The 23,002-nt window shown below is 38.6% G+C and overlaps 1 protein-coding gene across 4 annotated transcripts in view; it reads right to left on the reverse strand.

Annotated features, from left to right (window-relative positions):
* TNFRSF19 (TNF receptor superfamily member 19) overlaps positions 1-22,215 on the reverse strand; it is a 60,263-nt gene extending 38,048 nt beyond the window's left edge. Inside the window, exons 1-4 of one of the 4 annotated variants that reach the window (XM_074569192.1) lie at positions 22,190-22,215; positions 20,458-20,545; positions 8,896-8,984; positions 7,351-7,461 (exon numbers count right to left, since the gene is read on the reverse strand). In XM_074569192.1, coding sequence (XP_074425293.1) covers positions 7,351-7,461; positions 8,896-8,961 — 177 coding nt within the window. In that variant the 5' untranslated portion in view covers positions 8,962-8,984; positions 20,458-20,545; positions 22,190-22,215. Of the gene's footprint in view, positions 1-7,350; positions 7,462-8,895; positions 9,073-14,907; positions 15,028-20,457; positions 20,901-22,189 lie in introns of those variants that run through there. The other 3 variants (XM_074569174.1, XM_074569183.1, XM_074569199.1) reach the window with 3 other exon arrangements.
* Positions 22,216-23,002: the final 787 nt, after the last annotated feature.

Here is a 23,002-nt window from a genome sequence, read left to right on the forward strand (position 1 = left end):
TATCCTCCCACTCATATTTTTAAAAGAGGGCTCATCTCCTGTGGCAGTTCACCTCAGGACTGCAGAAAAGAGAAATATGACTGGTAACCTCATTTAGCCAGATTTCAAAAAACCTTTTTCTTTTTATTTCTGTGCTAGAAAAAAAAAAAAGAGCAGGTAAATATACACTATATTTATTTCTCCTATTGTGAAGCTTATTGTGAAGAACACTTAGCCCACTTTTCCCTTTCCACTTCCCCTTTTCAATGCTACTATCAATGGTACCAGGTAACATTAATGAAAAATTTCTCTCTAAAATAATACACAGTAAAAGCCATGAAACCCCCAAACTAATTTAGAAAACTGCATTAAAATTAATAAAAAAAAATCCTCAAAATTCAAATGCAATTATACTTTCTGGGTATTTATACAGATTTCACTACCAAAGTATCATGACATCTCATTACCTTTTTGTATGTATCCCCAGAAGAACTTTTTTCAGAAGTGAGTTTCACTAAGGTATTAAGATGACTAGTCAAGACCATGTAGGAATCCGTAGCAAGCTAGTTAACTAAACTCATAACTTAGGTTCAAGCTAAAAAATATTAAAAGCATACAATAATACAGACACCTCTTAAAGTATTACCTTGGCAGTGTTAACATGTTCTTTTGGTATATACTACCCAAACACTGACTCAGACAGAACCACCAGAACTACAGCAGACCATAAAGGGTAATGGAGTTAAGTGGTATGGGTTTTCCCTAAAAGTTGAATGCAATGCAGAAAGTAAATGAAGAATAAATTAGATTTTAAACTTCTTTCAATTAAAATAACCTCAAATTTCATTAAAAAAATGCTTTCAGGCATTATTAAGATCGTAATCTGCAAGCACATTTTAGAATTTGTTTCTAGTTCCACTGATTATCCACAACCTACGTAAGTCCCTAGATAGTACAGCACAGAGAAGTTCCACTTAGGCCACGATGATTACAATAATATTTGGGTATTCTCAAGAAAAAGCCTTCCAGTCATTGAGACGCTATTAACTGATGTCAGGTCATATAACAGGTTGCAGCACTACACTGGCACTGGGAAATGAAGTTTTTAGTAATATCTTTGAGTATATGGCCTTGTCAAATAGCACAGTTTTAGCTCCCAAGAGTATCTTAGGCTTTGGATTAGCCTCATCTAGAATCCAATAATCAGCCATATCTATCAGCAGAAATCTCTTGAGCAGGACAGGCTGCAAGACTGTGCTCCAAACATGTCAAATTTAGCTGCTGTGGCAAAGTTAGTGCCAGAAAAGTTTCATGCTCAGTGAGTAAGATTTGACATGCCACATGCAGCTGCTCTAGCTTCCAGGAGACTGATCCAGAAACACATGTTAGCCTCTCCTGACCTGAGATATGGCAGGCTTCTTCACATCTTGCTTTGAAAAGTTACTAAGTGACTGCTAAACATGGTAGCAGCTGCTCTCAATAACTTCACTGGGACATGTCAGACACAGCACACCACCTCTCATGTTGTGTATGAGGACTGTTGCATTCAGGAGTAGAAACAGTACCTTCCTGTTTAATTCACATTTCCTTTTCTGAGCCAAGATGTAGGTCTCCTTTTCCTTCATCATACATCTGGTGCAAGGAAGCAACCTATGACATGTCGCCCTGCCTCAGCAACCATCAAGCTCCCTCTGCCCCATAAGCTCTCTGCACAGCAGCAGTCTCTTGGTGACACTATTTATCATCACGTATTTGGTGGCAATGCTGGCTTAAGGCACTCTCTCCCTTTCACCTCTGCTTTTTCTTCTTTGTCATACACTGTCCTCAACTGTACTGATACAACTGATTAGGAGGCTCAGCTGTAAATCTGACCACGGGAGTGATCCAGGTTAAAAGTGATCAGTTTCGTGATCCGTTCCATTGTATGCCCTAACTATCCCAGTTTATTTTTTTCTGCATTAATTGTGATTTATATAAATTTGAATCATATATAAGGTTTGATTTATACAGAAACACGTTACTGGTAAGATAGGACAAAAAAGGCTGTTACTATCAAGCCACACCAATGACTATTCAGGTACTGGCAACTTGCAGCCACTTAAAGAATGAAAGATATCAAATCACTTGCTTAACCACATGATGCTTTGTTTCCTACTAAATGAATGAGAAATGAAATAATGCTGAGCCACACGAAGCAAACACTTCCTTCTGAATCGACACAATCATTTCAGTCTCCTACCCTAGAAGAAAGCACTGCTTAAAAAAACCACCCAAAACCCAAAGAACAACCCCAAACAAAAACCCCACATGCTTAAAATCAAGCTATTTTAGTGGTTCAGAGGCTTCACAAACATTACCAAGGACTCACGTTAATGAGAAAAGGCTACATTATTTTTTTAAATGAACGAATAGAAGCAAACAAACAGGAGAAGCAGCTTTCATTCATCAATGCTTAATTGTTGATAAAATAACAAAGCTGGCTTTCTTATGATGACAATATGTTAAAAGTACTTTATAAAAAATGCAATCAACAGAAGACATCAGTGGATTTTAGTTCTAAGTTAATGCAACATCTGTAGCGCCCTGTTAGAACAGTTGATAGGGAATCAGAAAGGAAAAGTTGAGGGTGTACTCTTTTTTCTTATTTTAAGGAATAAAGAATTACTTCAAAAATGTTCCTGAAAAAGAGAGCCCCACTAAACTGCGACAGCAAAAGCTGTAAAGAATAGTCTAGATTCAGAACTAGTTATATGAGATAAGGCTGGGGTTGTTTTGTTTTTTCATGCTATAAAGGGTGCCTGAAGTTGCTTATCTATGCAGACAGGAAGGTCAATCCAATAGATTGAGCACCAGTTTGCAACTAAAATTAAACACTCATCATAGAATCACAGAACAGCCCAGGTCAGAAGGAACCTTGAAAGAATATCTGGTCCAATCCTTCATGGGACAGGGAGCCGAGATGAGATGATCTAGCACCATGTACAGTTGCATCTTTGCAAGTGATGGAGTCCCGGGGAGGTTGTTCCAGGGAATGATTGTGCTCCCTGTAAAAAATTTCTTTCTTATATAGAGATAATACCTCTCTCATAAAATTTGTACCCGTTGCCCCTTGTCTTGTCCATGTGGTGCCTTGTAAAGAGAGAGCCTCCATTCTCTTTTTCCACTCTGCGGCCTCTGGCTTCTCTGTTCCACGAAAAACTTCCTGCGTTACCACAGTCAAGCTAATTTTTACATGAGACACTAGCATAGAAATCAAGAAAAGGCAACAGGATTTCCCAAACTTAGAAAGGCGATATGAAATGCTCACGCAGTATAGCAACAAAGGTCACATAAATAGCTCAAGTTAATAGCTGTAAAAATAAGTATATATACACACATGTGTATATACATATATGGATATATACGCACCCAGGTGGTATTTTGCCAAGCACGCTTATCCATACTGTTGATGCAAGACTGTGGTATATCTGAGTGTATCCGTCAACATGGGAACAGACTGGACTGTCACACAGTACCAGATTAGGCTTTAACCATACCTTAGGTCACCTACGCAGCCTGTGTTAGTAAGTCTGATCTTCAGGTGCCACTGTGTCTTCCCTTAAGTGTAGGGACAACTAATGACTGTTGACTTCACTGGGTTTTATAAAGCCACAATAAAAACCCCACTGAAGTTTAAAAAAAAACCCCAGATATCACAATTAGGTAACGATGTATTAGTTTTTATTTCTATAACATCATGTGCTCAGTTTAACAAAGGCAAAAGGAAGAAAGTACTTGCACAAGTGTACTTACGCTCTAAACTGGTTGCTGATCAATTCAGTGGCACTGTATTTAAGTCATAGTACCCATCTGTACCACCGTACTTACCGTTTTTATCTTGAGAGCTGCGGTTTTTCTTTCACAGTGTTTAGACTACCAACTCTACTTGTCTTTTGAAAGGAAGGCAGTTGCTATTTTTGTCTAGTTAGTAATAACGAGAAAGGAATCTACAGATTTAGATTGTAACTAAGATGAAGTAGTTTCTCATAAATAAAAGCGAAGCGATGGCTCTACAGTCCTTGATATTGGACCTGTCTCCTTCAGCTTACTCAGCAGTAGAAGCTCGACCTGAACTGAGTTTTGAGGGAAGGAAATAGGGACGTATGTTTACATCAGCCATTCACATGGTCCACTGCTGCATGACCCAATAGCTGACCTTTTGTATTCAACAATATAGGCTGAGGTTTTTTTGTTACTAACATAAAAAAGAAACCTGTCAGTCAATTGCTTAAAACACTTCAGGGGGGAACCGAACAAAAACACTCACTGATAACAGTGTATTTTACTATATACTTAGACATACAGTCATGCTCACACACCCAGCAGCATATCTAGTTTTATCCATGAGCACTAAATATTTGATAGGAAAACAAACACACTATTTGTTATTAAGAAACTGTTATTAAACTACAGCATAATTACATTACTGCTTTCTCACATGTAAAATAACCAAGCAAACAAAACTCCCCCTGTGCTGCAAATTACTCCAAGTATATCATTAAATCCCCTTTCCCTTTGTGTTCTGACCTTTGACTTAACACACTTTGTTGCTTCAAGCTGTAGTTCAGCAAGACTATGCTCAACTGCGTTTCAGTAACAGCCGCAGCATCACATCCTTCACTATGATTCACAGAAAATTGTACCTCTATTTACAAAGGAAATGATGCTTCCTCTCACATTTAGGTTTGAGAAAAATCTATTTAGTTATTTCAGTTCTAGTGTAGTAGCAAAAAAAATAGTAGTTGAAAGCCTATTCATGTCTTGGAGAAGTCATTGCTTACACACTGAAATTGATTAAGCATTCATATTTTCAGAAAAATCTAGTCCTAAGAATCGGGACTATCCGAGTTTAAACAAAAATAGTTGAAGTAAAAACACTGCTTGCAATAGTACACTATTCAAGTTATGACCTTTCTATTTTAGTTTAGCATTTCTTTATTAAATTGAAAGAAAACTGTAAGGCATTAGTTTTTATGCTTCTGGTTTTTATTTGCCACCTAGATAAGTATGCTACATCAATGCATATAATACTGCTTTAGTAGGACCACTGGTAAGAAGTGCCATATTTACAGGTGCCTTTATAAATTAAAACACCCCCCAGAACCTTTCAGTCCTCAAATTTAAGGTCAATCTGAAAAAAAAAACAACAAAACATCCAAACAAAACCACATGCATACCGTTAGTCATCTACAAATCTCCACTGAACAGCATTGTTTGTATGACTAAACCTTAACTAACAGCACCTAACATAGAAAGCAATCTTCACTGAAGTGTGAAACTTAAGTTTTCTGTTAACGCACTGAACACTAGCTCCAGGGGGTGGAGAGACTGGGAAAACGTGTCACTCAATTTCAGTAAATCTCTTCAAACTACCCACAAACCACAATACTTGTGCTTTTTGCAGAACTGAATATAGTAAGAAATCTGAAGGCACAAACTGAAAGCTTCTTTTTCCCTGTTGTTTAAAAACACATACACACTAGACTTCGTAACGTTTCATGTTAAAAATTTTTCAAAAATAACATTTCAAATTCCCACTTGGATCTACATAACCTACTTGCCTACAAAAGCAACCCTGAAAATTAAATTTCACTCCTCCTAAATAATATGCTAAATTCTACCTTTATCATCCTTTTTACACCACCAGTAAGAGTACAAAACAGAGTTTGCCCTTCGATATGCAAAGACACTGGGCAGGGCAGCTACTTCTCTCAGATTTTATGGCCCCACCTATCACGTAACCATCAGACTGCACAGTTACGCCTGGGCCACAGTTTTACACTCTCACAATGGGCACAATGGGTAGGTATAGTAGCTTATGCACGAGACTTGACAAGTCTGCTCACCTTTCATGATACCAGCTTGCACCCTCTCTTTTTTGCCTGACCATCTTCACACCTCTAGCATGACACACCTGCTCCTCCAAAACATCCAGTCTCCCCGTGCCTCTGTTATCTCTTTAATCTCCGGTGATTGAGTTAGTGAATTCCACCACATCCCTCCCTCCCGCCCTCTCGTTTCAACTATATCTTCTTTATTGTTATCTATTCTTGCTTAGACACAGCACCTACTTTCTCTGTGCTGAAAGCAACGAAGATCCCCCTCATGACTTGCATTCAGACTTGGAGTTTTCCTGGAAGCTTTGCCAAGTTAACTTCCTAGCTCTACTGAATCACAGTCCATAACCTCAGTCACCATTCATCTCCATTGATTCACTTCTGCACTCCTAAAAAGACTGCTGTTTCCAAAACTTTTATGGAGTTTTTCTTTTGGAACAGATGCAGTTGTTCCAAAAGAAAAAACATTTACATAAGGCTGACGATAACAATCTTTTCTTCTCTGTGATATTAACGAGGACTTTTTATGTGCTTTCTACATATTACCGTGTATTTTTCTGGCCTCAACCTTCTCAATTACATTACACAGCATAAAGATATGGATTAGGTTTATAGCATTTTCAGTAAGTTGTAAAATGAAGAAACTGAGCCTCACTTGAATCTAGCTTCCCAACACAAAGTGCTCCAACCACTGAGCTAGTGAAAACAGAACAATCCCCTCTCTCCCAGCTGTTCTAAGGAAATATGTCAGTTCCCACTTGAATCATATTCTGTATTTATGTGCTTATGATCTTATTTTTATTATAAGCCATTCTTTAAAATATGCTGTTGTAGAGAAAATATTTAAACATTGCCTATAGTGGCAATTTCACCTAAAATCCAGAACTGACTCTGAAAGTCACATTGTAAAAACCAAGCACCCCCCATTTCAGTGGTCTGCACCAATCACTAATTTGAAATTCCTTTTTCATACTCTCCTCTACACAGTGAGGTTATTCAGTCTTAATTCCCTTTAGTTTTTTTCCCCCTTTTTTGTAGTGCTAACTTACCTTTAAAAAAAAAAAATCATTTTAATTTGAGAGCCCATACCAAGATCCTCTAATAGTACTGACTACTTTATTAATGGCATCATCATTTTCTGAACTAAGTATTTTATATAAAGAGAACCAGCAAACCCTGGAACTGGTTGCTCAGAGAAGTGGTGGAGGCCCCATCCCTGGAGACATTCAAGGCCAGGCTTGATGAGGCTCTGAGCAATCTGACCTAGTTAAAGATGTCCCTGCTCACTGCAGGGGGGTTGGACTAGACGACCTTTAAAGGTCCCTTCCAACCCAACACATTCTATAAAAAAAACCCAAACAACAAGAAAACCTGTTCAAATGCCAAAATCATAAAAAAGTATTGCCATATAAATACACGTATCTATTATTTTAACCACATATGTAAATGCATTTATTGGAGAGAAAGTAAATTCGAGAAAGTATGATTTGCTTACCTTTGAGAGTTCCATTCCAGGTCCACACTGTTTGCAGAGGATACAGTTTCCAGTGTGGTCCCTAAATTCTTGCTCTCTGCAATCTCCAGTCTCACAAATTACCCTACTCAGCTAAAAAAAAAAAACCCAAAAAAGTAAATTCAATAAAATATAATTAATCAATTAATCTGTGATTAACATATAATTTATACGAACTCTAAATCTAAGGAATAAATTCATATTTCTATCTTAAAATTAACTTTCTGCATTATAAAAAAAACTTTAAATATGGCAATGAAAGTTAAAAATCTAACTCCAAGTATGGATAAGTGGCTTGAATTTTAAAGGTTCTCAGTACTCAGTGACTTGCAATAATTTTACAGTTTTTAGAAGACATGCTTGATATTTGGCACTTGTGTAATGTCAAAACACTTAATTGTTTGAACATGAGTTTAGGTTTCTCACCTTACTCAACATTATGAAAAATATATATGACCATTTCCTAAAGCTACACTTTTCATGACACTAAGGTACGTCACATTACATTTTACTGCCGTGTTTCATTTATTTGTGATTTTAAAATTGTTTTTAATGATGCTATTACAATTGAATAAATTAACTAAAATCTATTCCTTTAAACAGAAGTATTTAGAGATTTTAAAAGGTCACTCAAACCTTTTGGAAACGTAAAAAGCACCCCAAACCTGTATGAATACTATTTATTCTAAATTTCATTATCACTTTATATTTAATGGGCCCAATGAGAGAATCCAATTTCTGCCTTCAAAGGCATTTAAGTACATTATCTGACAAAACCAGAAACTAAGGTTATGAGAAATACCATAAGCAGTAATATCAGCCATGCAAAGTCTCAGAATAATCACTGGAATCCTAACCAGGAACATTAGCAAACCCTGTGAGGTCCCTCAATAGAATTTTAAATTAAATGCTTACATACAGGCTTCCATCACAGAAAGAGCTCTCCACAACTGCTACTAAATTCTTACTTTGTGTATTAGTCTTTTCAGAAAGACCAAAGCTTTTTTGATAGCTATGAAGCGTTAATTACCCTTAGTTCTAGAGCTTGTCTCTGCAAGCCAGTGCTGAAGTACGCTTAGTAGGCAATGTAATTGTGTGCTATGCTATGTTCTGTGGATAAATTGAATACTCCAAACTCTTAAACTAAATATATTAGCATACTGTACTAACAGAAGGCCACTGCAAATTGCCTAGAATTCCTGCCATCTCTCTGAAGTGAAGCAGTATTACCTTTACAGCACTATATTCACCTATATTTTTTGCCCTAGTCCAGTTCTTCTTCCATGAAGAGGCTCACAAGGTAAAATGTTTTTAATTCCATGTGAGAAGTAGCAAGAAATTATATAAATCAGTTGACCAAGCTCACTTTTAAACTGACAAAATGCATATGTAATTGTCTGCATACACGTGTTTGAGACTTTTAGTGTTAGCAGTAATGCAGAAAACAAAAGAAACTATTCCTAAGTCTAATACAGTTTTTTTCAACATTCATCCGGGGGGAGGGGAGGGGGGAATAATTTAACTTACCAAATATGCTAGTAAAATTACGAGCATCTTCAGTTTGTCTTCTCCTTGTAATCCTTTAGCATCCATTTCTTACAATTAAATCTTTCTCCCTAGACAAAAAAAAAGGAAAAAAGAAAAAATCATTATATTTCACAATCTTGTTTAAATTGCAAAAGTCACAAGTCCATAGTACTTCATGTCATTCAGCATGTCAAAATATGTATCTGTTAATGACATTAAAATATTTCAGATGGACTCCTGGAAGCTAAACAACAAACATACACTTTAAAAATCATGTTCTTTTTTAGATGACAAGGCAACATACACAAAATTTCTATAGCCTTAATTCTCAAAAGGAGAAGAGACTGCTATCAGTCTAGATTAGAGATCAATAAAAAAACCCACAGATTAGACAGAAGTTTTGAGACTTTGCACCTCAGTAGCCTCGAAAAAAAGAGTATCAGGAAAGAATTAAGCTTGCTGCTGTTCAATTTTTATATTTTGAATGCTACAGAAATTTAAGACCCGTAATGTTATGAAAAGATTAAGAGAGAACAGTAATACAACAAACATCTCTCTATGCAATATGAGAGAAAAGGAGTCCTGCAAATCAAAGTTGACTTCGTTTGATTCAGAGAAGACAAAACAATAAAGCTAAAAGTCTAAAAGCTAAGTGATACAAACTGATTAAATATTAATTGAAATAGTCATGCTGAAATGAAAGGGATCTGGGAGAAAAAAATCCCCATTGCCTTCTTGGTTTCATATAATGGTATTCAGTGGAAAAAATAAAATAATTTATATACTTTCTAAATCGCTATAGGAGACAAAACTTTACATAAACGTGCAAGTGAAATAAAGACGCAAATGTAACTGAGTTGCTTAGAACTGAATGTCAAGTAACAATTCTAAGTCATATCAATTTATAATCATTATATTCCTTACTAATATTATTGTTAAAATGGAACATAGCACAGTTCTAACATAATTATGACCATCTATAGGATTCTTTATAAGTTTAAATGTATGTTTTATTTTAAATTTTAATATTTACTTTTGCTTGTGAAAATAGATGTGTGACATATCAAAAAAGAAACTGAATATCATAATAATTGTATATTTTTATGTCATTTCATGTAGAATTATCAATACAAACAATATCGATGAGCTGTACTAAGCCTAATGATCTAAAATATGGAGCTGTGGCACAATCTAAACAGTCTTCATTTTTCTGAGCAGGTCACCTGAAGTATGGAAAAATAATGAAAATTAAGAACAGCCTGATTAACTGGCCAGCAGATTCAGTACTTGCCATCTTATTGCAATAAAACTATATTAGCTTTATGCAATGAAGCCACATTCATCATATACATTTTTTCAATATGCAATAACTGGTAGACTTAATATTGTAAAAAACTTAGCATATAAAGAATTTATTTAAATCAATCAATATTGAAACAAAGCTAATGATGTATTTTTATGTTTGTAATATTCTAGTTACAATTGGATTAAAAAAACCAAATACCAGCTCTTAACAGAAAGCAGTACAGAATAACAAGCAGTATTAAAAATGTTGCTGGTCATGCTGATAACTCGTATCTCAGCTTTTGGAGTCACCATATCTGTTACACGTTGATCTTATAGCATGGACCTCAAAGATTTTTAGAACATAGAAAGCACATGGAGAAGCATGCTGTATTAAAACACATTTTGTTGACTTAGGTGTGGACATTTTCTTGCACCTGTGAAATATTTTCTATTTAAAAGAAAATCTGCTGCCTTTTTATACTCTTGCCAAATTCAATACCTTCAAACATCAGGACTTCCAAAATCCAGAGTAAATTTCCCAAATCAGGTATTTTAGAATTGCCATCAAACTATTACAGTCTTCTCCAACTCGTCTACACATTTTACTGTGCTTCAAATTTGTAGACTGACCATTGTGTGTATGATGCAATCTCATGCCTTTAGGTCTATGATGTAATACAAGATATCTTCTAGGTAATTTGTCTTTTATAATCATCAGATCTTCAGTAGGTTTAGTAGCACCAAAACATGTTCCAATCATTTCAGTAGACATCTGTAAATGCCTGTGGTATTGTATCATGCAATCATTGTGCTTACCATCTCAGTTCCTACCAAAAAAACCCCAACGACTATAACATACGAGGAAGACATTAACTGGTGTACAATAAAAAATTAACTTATGATTAAGTTGAATATATAAGCAAAAGGTTTATTTTCATGACATTTTGATAAAAATAATGGGAATGGTTAAGGCACATTAATAACTCGTCATATTCAAAGCAAGTCCCGAAGAAGAGATAACTGTGCCAGCTGCTTGTTTCCTGTTTCTGTCTCCAATTTGGTCACAAGCCCTGCTTAAAAAGCAGGCACTGCAGCACTTAATAATAGGTTGCCATTGGGCAAATTTGTTCTCTCTTTATATCAAGTGGCATTACACTGATGTCTGTTGGACACATGCCATTCACCTCATATGCATTCAAGTAAGAAGTAACTATAAGAATTTTTTGCCGCTAAAGTAGAGGAAAATAGACAAAACAGAAGTTCAATACATTTAAACATTATTTGTTCTTATTTGGATACTGATATTTACAATGCTGAGTTGCATTATCCTCATTTTTATTAAATGAAAGAAAACCGTGGACACAGATTCTTGAGATCAGTAAATCATTCCAAATGCATCTTTTTAGGTTAACAGTAATGCGCTTGCCCAAAATACTCACTGAAAAGCAATCATCATTGGTAACGTACTAAACTCAAGATACAGAACTTCCATTAAGAAATGCGGTTGCATAGTTTTAAGGTTGTGTGGGGCCTACTATGCATATGTATAAAGAGGGCAACATCAAACAGAAAATTGGGAACATGTACTAAATGTAGTGTGGAAGTAAGAACTTCCAACCTTCCAGGGTCCTAGAATCCACTGTCCTCCAACATTTACTCCTATGTTTACTTGCTCTCCTGGGTAGTACTCATCACTCTATTTCAGGGTCTATTTCAGAGTCAGAAAAATATTGCTTCCTCCTCTCCAAAAAAATAAAGTTTCACCATGAACGACAAATCACCTCAAGACTCGAGGCAGCATGATTAAATCATGGCCTACTAGCAGGTTTCTCATACATATAATCATCGAAATTTGAAGTCAATGTCATCCATCTTCCAAGGGAAACTTCAGAAGAGGTGAAGGGTCCCAACTTCAAATTCACTTAACTTTCCTAGATCTTATTAGTTTCCCCTATTTGACTTGACATTCATACTTAACGACTTTTCATGCTGTCCATAATACCGGCAAAGAGTACTCTGAGAAGTTCTGGATGAGAAAAAGAGGGATGAAAATATAATAATTTTATCTTGCCAACAGAGGTCTCTAATATCCAACAAATAGGATCTCAGCTCCCTACTAACCACTCTGTTTCCCACCTGCAGCTGTCAACTGCATGCAATAAAATGACAAGGAGTGGCAGATGGCTTTGGCAGAGTCAGTGCCCCACAGGCAAGAAACAAGAGAAGGGAAAGTACTTACACTGCTGCAATAATAAAGACAAAGGGAAAAAGTCAGGGACAACAACCTCCACTACAGAACTTACACACTGTTATTCTGTCTCATACTTCTAGAATACCTCCCCTTTACACCTTGCCTGAAACCCTTGTACTCTTCCACTTTGTGAAGTAAATGAGATCTTGCCTGACCACATTTGCTCCAACTGCTCATGGGCCACTCCAAGGGTCTATGTGGGGAAAAAAATAATAATACTGTCAGCTAGGCAGCATTCATCACATTAAATATTGTGTTGAATAAATCCATATCTTTCAGAAGCTGCCATACGTTAAATTTGTACAAAATTAGGCAGCTATGAATTTATTTCTAGACTTGTAAAGACAGAGATAGAAGATTAAAGTTGGAACATTGCTGGTAATAAAAAATATTTATATCTATTTTAGGGGCTGAGAGAGGAGAGAAAGGAGATTTACACATAGCCAGGAAATATTTGTGCTCCTTCTGAGTACCATATGCTTTGCGTTATGTTAGCTGAAGTACCTGACTTTACAGGAATAATGGTGATAATAATTTAACACCCCAAAGAAGCATCTCTACAGTGTCCTCACTATCATATACAGCATTTACAAAATGCATTATATCCCAGTGCCTCAAAAAGGGTATAATAAGCAGAACTTGAGAATGAACCACATAATTCATCCCTGGTTTTGCTACTGACAAGCGATGTTCCAAATCCATGCCAGTAAAATTATGTAAAATAGTTTATCATCCATGTTCTTCAACATATCCAGACTATCATTAATTAGAAACTAGAGTGAAGCACCATAACAAAGGTGCAATGTGGTGACATTTTTCCTACACTTAAATAAAGCTTTTTACAGGATCAGAACCTGTGATTCACACGAGAACTCCTAATCCCATTGAAGTTGATGTGACTATTCATACAAATAATGAATAATTCTCTGTTTCAACATCAAAACTGTGGTAAAAAAAATGTTGCTCCTTTTAAATACATCTCACTCATCACAACTTCTAGGAGACACTAGTTTGCTAGATGAAACCTCAGCATAGAGCTATGTTTTTACATATTTGTACTTAGAGATGTGAATAAAACAAAATGAGAATGCCAATATTAGATTCATATTTCATTTATAACAAAATACACTGTGTGTCTTTCTTCAAAGTAATTTTTAAGAATCATAAATTATAAAGCATTAACACGTAACTATTGCAATGGTGCAATGACAATGTGTTACATTTATCAAGCCACCCTTTAGCGGTTTTGGACAGCATGCAATGTCTTAATTCTCAGCATTCTCTTTTATTAGGATTGCAACTGCAAGTTGTGGAAACTGATATAAAGGTAATTTATTATCTCCTTAACTGACAATTTCAACATGTTATTACTGAACTAATAAAGAAGTTTACTTCTACTTCTAAAAAAAAACCCCACCTTTGCTTATATGGTAAAAAGCTTCCAGTTAATAAACCTAACTTGTTTTACATGTGATGGTGAAGGTGTGCTTGAAGGAGATTATGCAGTAGTTAACAAAAACAAATCTACCTACCAATTGAATCAATATGCCATTTTTGCTTATACTAAATGCTATTGAACTCCTTTGTTAATTTGATAAAAGCATTCATTTAAGGTAGTTGTAAGTATAAAGGCGGTAAATAGGTATTAAGTATCAAGATATTTCAAGAATATCAGGTAAAGCTTTCAGTCCAAGGTCAGGTCAATGGAGACAGACATCAGAAAAGGAAGTCAAACAACCAAAGGCTTTTCAACAGAACCATAACTGTGTCTTTTCAACCCCTTACCAGTCAAGAGAAAAAGTTACTAGCTCCTGTTCCTTCAACTCCAGCTCCAAAATTGTTTGGAGCGAACAGCAACTTATTTATGCAGTAGACACGAGAAGAGCTTGAGAACAAGAAAGACCGACTTTCAAGGGCTTTTTGTTCGCGGCACTCGGGACCGGGGAGGAGGGAGTTACTCTCGGGCTGTCGAGATCTGCAAAACCCAGCAACATCAGCTGCGAGTCTCTCTGACTGCGCGGTGCCCCTCGTACCCACCGTGGGACGCCTCGGGGACGGTTAGAGAACAGCAGAGCTGGAGCCATCCCGGAGAGGAAGGGACCCAGCGGAACCCCCCCCTCCGCCTCCCCTCCCTCCTCCCCCGCAGCCTCCGCTTTCCGCGGAGGGTCGTTCCCATCATCTCTCCCGCCGCTCCCTACGCGCAACGGCAAGGCAGAGCGGGTCGGTGCCCGGCAGGGCTACGGCCACTGTCAGGTCAGCGCCCAGCCAGGCCGGTGCCCCGGGAGGAAGCTGCGCGGATCCCCGGGGAGAGGAGGCGCCTTTGCTTTCCCCTCCGTGGCCGCCCCGCGCCGCGCACCCGCGCCTCAGAGCCTCCCTCCTGCCCGAGGAAGGGGCGCCCCTCTGAGGGAAGGGGAGGGCCAGGCACGCTGCGAGGCGGAGGGGATCGCGCCCGTCCGGATCTCCCACGCACCCACCTGCCACGCCGCGGCCTGCTGGCCGCCCCCGGCCGCTCGCCGCCGAGCAGCGCTCGCCCGGCGCCCGCTCCCTCCTTCAGCTCCCCCGGCTGCGGCTGCGGCTCGCCCCGTCACCCCGGCAACGCCGCGCCGCGCCGCGCCCCGCCCTCCTCCGCTGGGGGGGCCGGGCTCAGGTGACCGCAGGCAGCCAATCGGCGGAGCCTCCGGCCCACGTGCCCCGTGGCCAGGAGACGCACGCCCGCGGAGGCAGCCGCGGGAGGGAGGGGCCGCGCGGCCGAGGGCGGTTGGGCGTCGCGCGGGACCCGCGGCGGGAGCGGCCGTTATTGGCCGCCGCCTCAGGGGGCGGGAGAGGCCTCGTCCTCTGTGAGGGGCTGCCCGCCTCCGCCCTTAGCTCTCCTCCCTGCCGGCAGATCGCGCCTGGTGGTGAGTGGTGGGGTGTGTCTTGTACTAGTGGTGCGAGCCAGGGTGAACCGCAAATGAGGCACTCGGGTCCCTTTTATCCTACCAGGAGGGTGGTGGAGACTCGCTGTGCACACCTAGGTGGTTCATTGTGGGCTGCGGCTGCCACGCTGTCTCCGGAGGCAGCCTGGGCTTGGGGGGCTGCAGCCTTGGTGTGGCTGATCTCCCTCAGTAGGAGCCCAGGCTTATAAGTGCTTATGGCTGCCTAGCCACAGACATTTGGGCTGCTGTTAAATGGCTTGGCCAAAACCCTTTGCTGCCATTCAGAGAATGAGTGTAAAAGGAGTCCTTGTAACTCACCAAACTCCTTTCTGCCTATTCCACCCAAAGAGCATGATGGAGGATGACAATGCACTGCAAAATTCTCTCCAAAGTACTTGAGTAGCTTTTTTTCCTGCTAGCTCAGAATCTGAAATGTTTTTCAGTTCTGCAGGTAACAAGTTACCCAGCTATAAGCATAGAGTCAATATCAAATGGGAGTTTAGAAATCCAGCTCTTCACAGAGAATAAATTGTTCAGTCATTAGAAAGGGTGTACTTTACTGCTACGTAGTGTGACATAAATGCGGAGTTTTCCTGAAGTCAGTGATGCTCCGACATTGGTAAAACCAATCTTGGAGACCCTGGTGAAAGAACTGCTATCACAGGGATTTCAGGTCATTATTTTTACCTCTAATGAAAAGGTTAATGATACCACTACAGTCTAGACAATTGTATGCATACACTGGGAACTGAGTCAGGTTCTGAAGAGAATGAACCAATGGCTATACTTGTCAGTAAAGCATTTTCAAGTAAACAGAATTTTTGTGAGCTTCTCACAGATAAAATTTTGGAGTTCACCAACCATGTGGACTTGTATAAAAACAAGTAGCGCTTACTGCAATACAGCAAGATGTCTGTGAAGAGACAAATGGTTGCTGCAAAATTAGTTGTTTTCAATTTTAAAAAAAATTAACTAACTCAGAATTTACAGGGATTTTCTTGTAACTATCTTATAAAGGGCCTTCAAAGGAGAGTTTTGCTTCAGGACCCTTGCCAGAAGGAGCTCTGCAAGAGCCTGGAATTTCTGTGAGGAATGGCATGCTGCAGCGCAACGGCGGCGCATCTGTTGTGAAAGGCAGCTGCTGCACAGCACTGAGCATGCTACATCCTCTTGCTGTTTACAGACAACTGTTTTGTATGTTATCTGTTTTCTGTAGACACCAGTGAAATGCATTGCCTGAGTTTTTCTTAGAGTCATCACGTGTGTTTCAGATACTCGTTTTAAAGTAGTATAGTTAGACATAATAGATGTATTAAAACATACCAGAGTTCTTAAAGTGTTGACTAAACACTGGCGATTACCATATAAAGAAACGTTAAGACTTTCTCATCAGACAGGGGGTTACTATGCCAATGAATTAAGAGCAATGTGTAGTCTGTAACACTGAAACTTAAACGTTTAACTCCCTGTTGTAGCATGTAAAATATTTTCTCTAAAGGTAAAATGTATGAGTTAATTCCCTTCATCATTGAAAGATGTTGGAAATGCCAGGGTTTCTTTTGTTTTAAATCATGATGCTTCTTCTAAGGAAATGGAAGAAGTGAACTGTTAGAGCAACTAGTATAGATGCAAGATTCTCACTACAGTAGAGAAAGCAGAAAAGAAATATTTGGAAAGTAGTTTCAGCTGACCCCTTTGATAAGACTAAGTTGCGTGACATATCTGATGTGGAAGCAGAAATTGTACAGCAATAGGAAGTTGTTATCTCCATATCTCAAATGCTAACACAGTTTCCCCAGTCAACTGTGAGATAGATCTAGTCTTGTTATGACAGCTGTTGGAAACTAATGTCAGTATAACTGTGCAGTATCTTTTGATAGTCTTAACTATTACAAACCTTAAAATATGCTTATGATGTTATCTAAGGCACACTGTTTGGAAATGGTTCTATTTATAATCAGAAATTGCTCAAGCTATTTTAATAAATAAATAATATACTTGTGAGTTTCCTAGTCTGATTTGCTTGAAAAAGCATTGTGAATTTTTTTCTTTCTGAAGACTTAAGCCTGAGGATTAATTAATGTTTATACAGCACTTTGTAAAAGCAAAGTTGCAAGTGCCAAGAATTATTATTATTTAATCTTTAAAAATCAGATCAATGAAAGACTAAACTGTCAGAGAAGTGCTATTTAAAATAACAAAAATGCTGAAAATCCTCTCCCCACCCCTTAAATATCATAGAATCATAGAATCATAGAATTGTTGAGGTTGGAAGGGACCTTTAAGATCATCGAGTCCAACCTTTAGCCTACCCTGACAAGAGCCACTTCTAAACCGTGTCCCTCAGTGCCCCATCTACCCTTTTTTTAAACACCTCCAGAGATGGTGAATCCACCACCTCCCTGGGCAGCCTATTCCAATGTTTAATAACCCTTTCAGTGAAAAAATGTCTCCTAATATCTAATCTAAACCTCCCCTGACGTAACTTGAACCCGTTTCCCCTCGTCCTATCACTTGTCACCAGGGAGAAGAGGTCAGCCCCCATCTCTCTACAACCTCCTTTCAGGTAGTTGTAGAGGGTGATAAGGTCTCCCCTCAGCCTCCTCTTCTCCAGGCTAAACAACCCCAGCTCCCTCAGTCGTTCCTCATAAGGTTTGTCCTCCAGGCCCCTCACCAGCTTTGTAGCCCTTCTCTGGACACGCTCCAACACCTCAATGTCCCTCTTGTAGCGAGGGGCCCAAAACTGAACGCAGTACTCGAGGTGGGGCCTCACCAGTGCCGAGTACAGGGGGATGATCACTTCCCTAGTCCGGCTCACCACACTATTCCTGATACAGGCCAGGATGCTGTTGGCCTATATATGTCCCACTGTGCTTTCATTTCAGTCTCACATACAGACAAGCAAAGATATTTTTTCAGTTTAAATGGGTTAATACCCATCTGTGTTTAAATATGTGGGATGATTATCCAAAATCTTAAGGACTTTCTACAAAATGAAAAAAAAATCTTTTATTTCTGGAATGCATTTCTAGGGACTAAATATTGCAAATATTTTTATATGGAAGTCCTACTCATAAGTGTAATCTATCTGATTAATCAGTGTTACTTCTGTGTGCAGCTTTACCCATTTGTGTGAAGGGTCAGATCCTTATAGTTTAATTGTATTAGACTCACATACTTATTTTGACTTCTGAGGAAAAAGAATCCTTACATTATTTTTTAAAATTGCTTCTCTCTCTTCTTTACAGCAAACAGAGGCATGGTTTAGAAATAATTTTCCTCAGAAAATAAATGTACATGTTAGAAAACTAGCAACAAGCAAGAGAAGACTGGAAAGGTAGAGAAGATCATCGAGGAAGTATAGAATTAATAAATAAACCCATCTTTTCAGGGTTACAGAAACATGTTTTAGTACATCATTGTCATTTCAGAAAAAATACTGAATTTTGTGTTGGCTATGCCTTAAACAATATTCTTCCTTGACAGCTATATGCATATTATTCATGCAGTGCTAATTACTTTCCTTATAATGTAATTGACTTGTTAAGTCAGAATATGAATTAATTGGTGGCATAGAAAAGTAAATGATACCAAGTCAGGCCTACTTAATCTCTGTCTGGCATACTATCTCTTGATATTCAGTAAATTTAAAATTTATATATACAAATATACTTTTAATTAGAAGAAGCAAAGTTTGCAGACTGACTAATGAAAGCTGACTACATTTATCTGGAAGTGTTGATAACTTAATCTTATTCAGATGCAAGCAGACTGTTAAAATTTGAGTTTGCATGTTACTGTCATGCATACTGAAATATGAACATCTTGAGGGTCCTATGGACTGATTAAACCTCTTAAAGAATAGCTTTCAAACAATGCTTAACAGCTATCAGTTATGTTGACTTTTAGTTGCAATTTGTTAATAAACAGATGTACTTAAAATTTATATACACTTAAATGTAGATTTAAGAATATATGTCTAAAGTCAGTATTTCAGAAGAACTCACTATCCACCATTAAGAATAGATTTTCAAAGAGCTCAGTGCCTGGAATGTTGAACTTCTTTGCAAGTCTGGCCCCAATTATGGGTTCTAAGTTCTTCTGAAAATCTAAATTATATTTAAATACCTACAGAAGGAGCTCGAGTCTTATTTTAACAGACTGGCTCCAGCTGCAGGCACGGAACGCTCATGGATTTGGCCCAAACTCGCCCAAAAACCTGGCCCTTTAAAACTGCAAATGTATAGTGAATAATCCTAATGTTCTAATGATTGTTCCTTTATAATGAATTTCTGGAGTAGATGTCTTACATTTTTTTAAACACGGTACGTGTTCATAAATTTGAATTTGAGGAACAGAATACAAAATAGTGTGAATGAAAATTGCTTCACTGAAAAAGGAGCAAAACTTCCATGAAGTTCAGCAAAACCAGGTGTTCGCTCTGAATAAGCTTAAGATTTCTTTAATTTCTTTATTAAAATGTCTTAAAGGAATCTTCTATAATCAGATTAAAATGGTACTTTATTATCAAGATTTCTTTTCAGATGGCATGGTTGAACTATCATCTCTTCAATCTTGAAACGAAACTATTTCCCTTTTGTATGTAAGGATGGTATAAGTTTAGTTCTAATAACTTGTGGAAGAGGAGATTTTTTTCATCTCAAGTATGGAACTATTAGGATTAAAAGTGTTACTTGAAGAAGTCACAGTTTAATAAAAGCACTGAGAGCAAATAAAGTATGTACAGTGTGAAAGAAATACAGTTGGTCTTTTCTTAGAAAATAAATGCTCCCCTAAGTCACGTAACGCTTGTATTCGAACATAACTTCACAAAACTACAGGCAGTAGGTATGAGCAGTGCACACCAAAATCTTATATACCCCAAAAATATTGAAAAAAAATTTGATTTTTCTTCAGTTTTCAATTGTCTATATATTCTAGACAGTCTACTCTCAACATAATTCTGAGTTGCAAATAAAATGCTGCGTAAATTATATATAATCTTTCAATTTTTGTACACACAGTGATGTGTAGTATTACTGTTTATGTGAGCTTTATAATTTCTTAAAATCTTGCAAACAAAACTGAAAAAAATACAAAATCCAGTACCTGTTATCTGATGATGTTTTCCAGTGCCCAGGCTTTCTGCAGCTTAATTTCACTCTGCCAGAGCTTCTGTATTAAATGCTTTTACCTCCTTAAAAAAAAAAAAAAAGTATGTCAGCACAAGCCCAGACGAAACTCCAAATCCGGGAAAATAAAATTAACCATGCAGATCAAAGGCAGACGAGCACTGAGACCAAATGCCTGTAATCTGATCAGTGATCAGTTGCCATACATCAAAGGCAGTGCTTTGGAGAGGAAAAAAAAGCTCCTTTTCCAGCAGGTAGTTGCACTCTTAAATTCTGCCTTTCAGTACTCTGGTTCTTTTGTTAAAAATCGATCCCTAGCCTTTTTTCCCCCTTTCCTTGCTTGTGCTGGGAGAACGCGCACGATTCTGAAACGCTTGGAGTTGAGTGGCTGGATCTGTAGCTTTTGAGTTCCCAAGCTGTGTTGTGGATTGTGTGTTGGAAGCTTTCCCCAGTGCCAGCGGGTTCCGCTTTATCCCTTTCATCTCGCTGAGCTGCAGATCCCATGACATCATTCGATGCTGTGGGACTGGTTAGAGAGCTATAATACAGCCTGTGGGGGAATACAGCTAAAGAGCAACAAGAGTTTGCATGATTTCTAATCGGGTTAGTCCATTGTAACAAACCCAAGGCTCACTTCAAAGTTTTCCTTACATTAAAGTTTCCTCCCAAGAAGGGAGAATAGTGTAGCTATAAGATTTTCTTAAAAAGATGCTTTATAATTTTGCCTGCAACAGGAAGTTGCAATTTTCCATAAAGTTCTGGGTCAGTTTGCAAGGCAGCTGTAATACATGACAGAAAACTACTTTTGTTTCTCTCTTCATTGAGATTTGGAGACGAGGAAATGATGTATTTTGTGCACTGGAATTGGTTTTTTGCACTGGCAAAATCAAGCACAATGGAGCATGCTCTCAGTCCCTGATTCATGTCTTGCTACTTTCTGTGTGGTGGCCTTTTGCAAATCATTTTATTTGAGCCTGATTCATCTGTGGCTCATGATTCCTTTACGTAAATGAGCTGTAAAGCTGCCACAAGGAACTCTCAGAAGCTTTTTAGTGTAAAGGCATTTTTTAGCTGGGGTAGATTCAGAGTGGTTTTCATTGAGCTGTCAGCAGAGGGAGGCTTTTGGGGGAGTAAAAGTATATTGACAGACATTCTCCATGCTGCTGCAGTTCAGAGACACAAGAATTGTTGGAGGGTCCTGCGCAGCCCTGGAAAGCAAGGGAATTCTCAAGGCTCTGGGACTTGCACTGTTTCAGTACAGAGGAAATGCAGAAGAAACGTAACAATTTCTTTTTCTCTGATCTGAAGCAAGGTTAGCTTTTGGCACAAAGATTAATTCATCCGTCTATACTTCAGCTGTTAATAAAACGTACAAATATCAAGCAGGATGGCTTTTAGGATAATCAGCCATATTGAAGATATCACTGAAGTTCTCATAACTGTATACCCCATACTTTGGGCATACCACAAGTGCAGATGAAAGTGATAGAAGCATGTCAACTGGTAGCCATTGGTAGACTCCTGCAAATATTTCCACACTGAGTAACTGAGAATTCATTTAAGAGGCAAAAGTAAAAAGAGGAAATATGCTAGTCACGGTTGCCTTGAGCATTAAAACCAAAAGTAAACAATCAGCAGATAATGGGTACTGCATAGTCGAGTGCCAGCGCGATAAAGTAAGTGTCCTGTTGATATTCCGCATTCTGTACCTCGTTTGGGGGCTGCAGCCTCCTCCTTGTCGCCGCTGTCCCCTGCCAGCCACAGGGCGGGCTCCCCGCCTTCGGCAGCCCGGGGTGAGCCGGGCCCTCGCCGCCCAGCCCGCCCCAGCTCGCTGCCCGCCGCCCCTCCGGGGTGCTCCGGCTGCACTCGGTAGATTAGGGAGCCTTCTGCTGGTGGGATGATGTACTGTGGGCAGCACTGGCACGGTAGTGAGCACTGTGCTTCATAGTGATGGTAATTAACGTTTCCAGAAAGCTTTGAGATCCTTATAAGGGGTACTAGAGAATGTAATTTTGTTGTTAGTTGGACATAGTTTAAATACTGTTTTGGATCATCTATCCAGGTAGGCCTTTGGGGGATGTTCTGGTAATTGAGATGGAGAGGTGTTGCAGGTACAAAGGAGTATCATGCAGGTAATGAATCCGACTTTCAGGAATACACTGCTGGAAAAATATGTAAACAAACCATAAATTTCTCTCTTTCTCTAATTTCCACTTCCATCTATTATAAATAAAAGAAAATTATCCAGGCTGCTTACTTCTATTTTAACATTAATTTGCACTCTTCTGACATACACCTTCCCCCTACTCACTAGGAGATTTTTTGATAACAGTCCATTTGTCGCTTTCATGGTAAAACTGGAAATTTCCTTTGGAAATTTCCTGGAAATGCTTATGTTGAAATAAAATTTACAGATGAGCTGTCTAGCCCTGAAATAACACTTTTCTGTTAATTTCAAAGGTGCTTTTCTTTAAGAACAATGCTGTTCACAGAAAGCACCTTTTAGTTCTCTGGATTTTAAG

This window comes from Larus michahellis, chromosome 1, assembly GCF_964199755.1.
Source record: "Larus michahellis chromosome 1, bLarMic1.1, whole genome shotgun sequence".
Classification (NCBI taxonomy): domain Eukaryota; kingdom Metazoa; phylum Chordata; class Aves; order Charadriiformes; family Laridae; genus Larus; species Larus michahellis.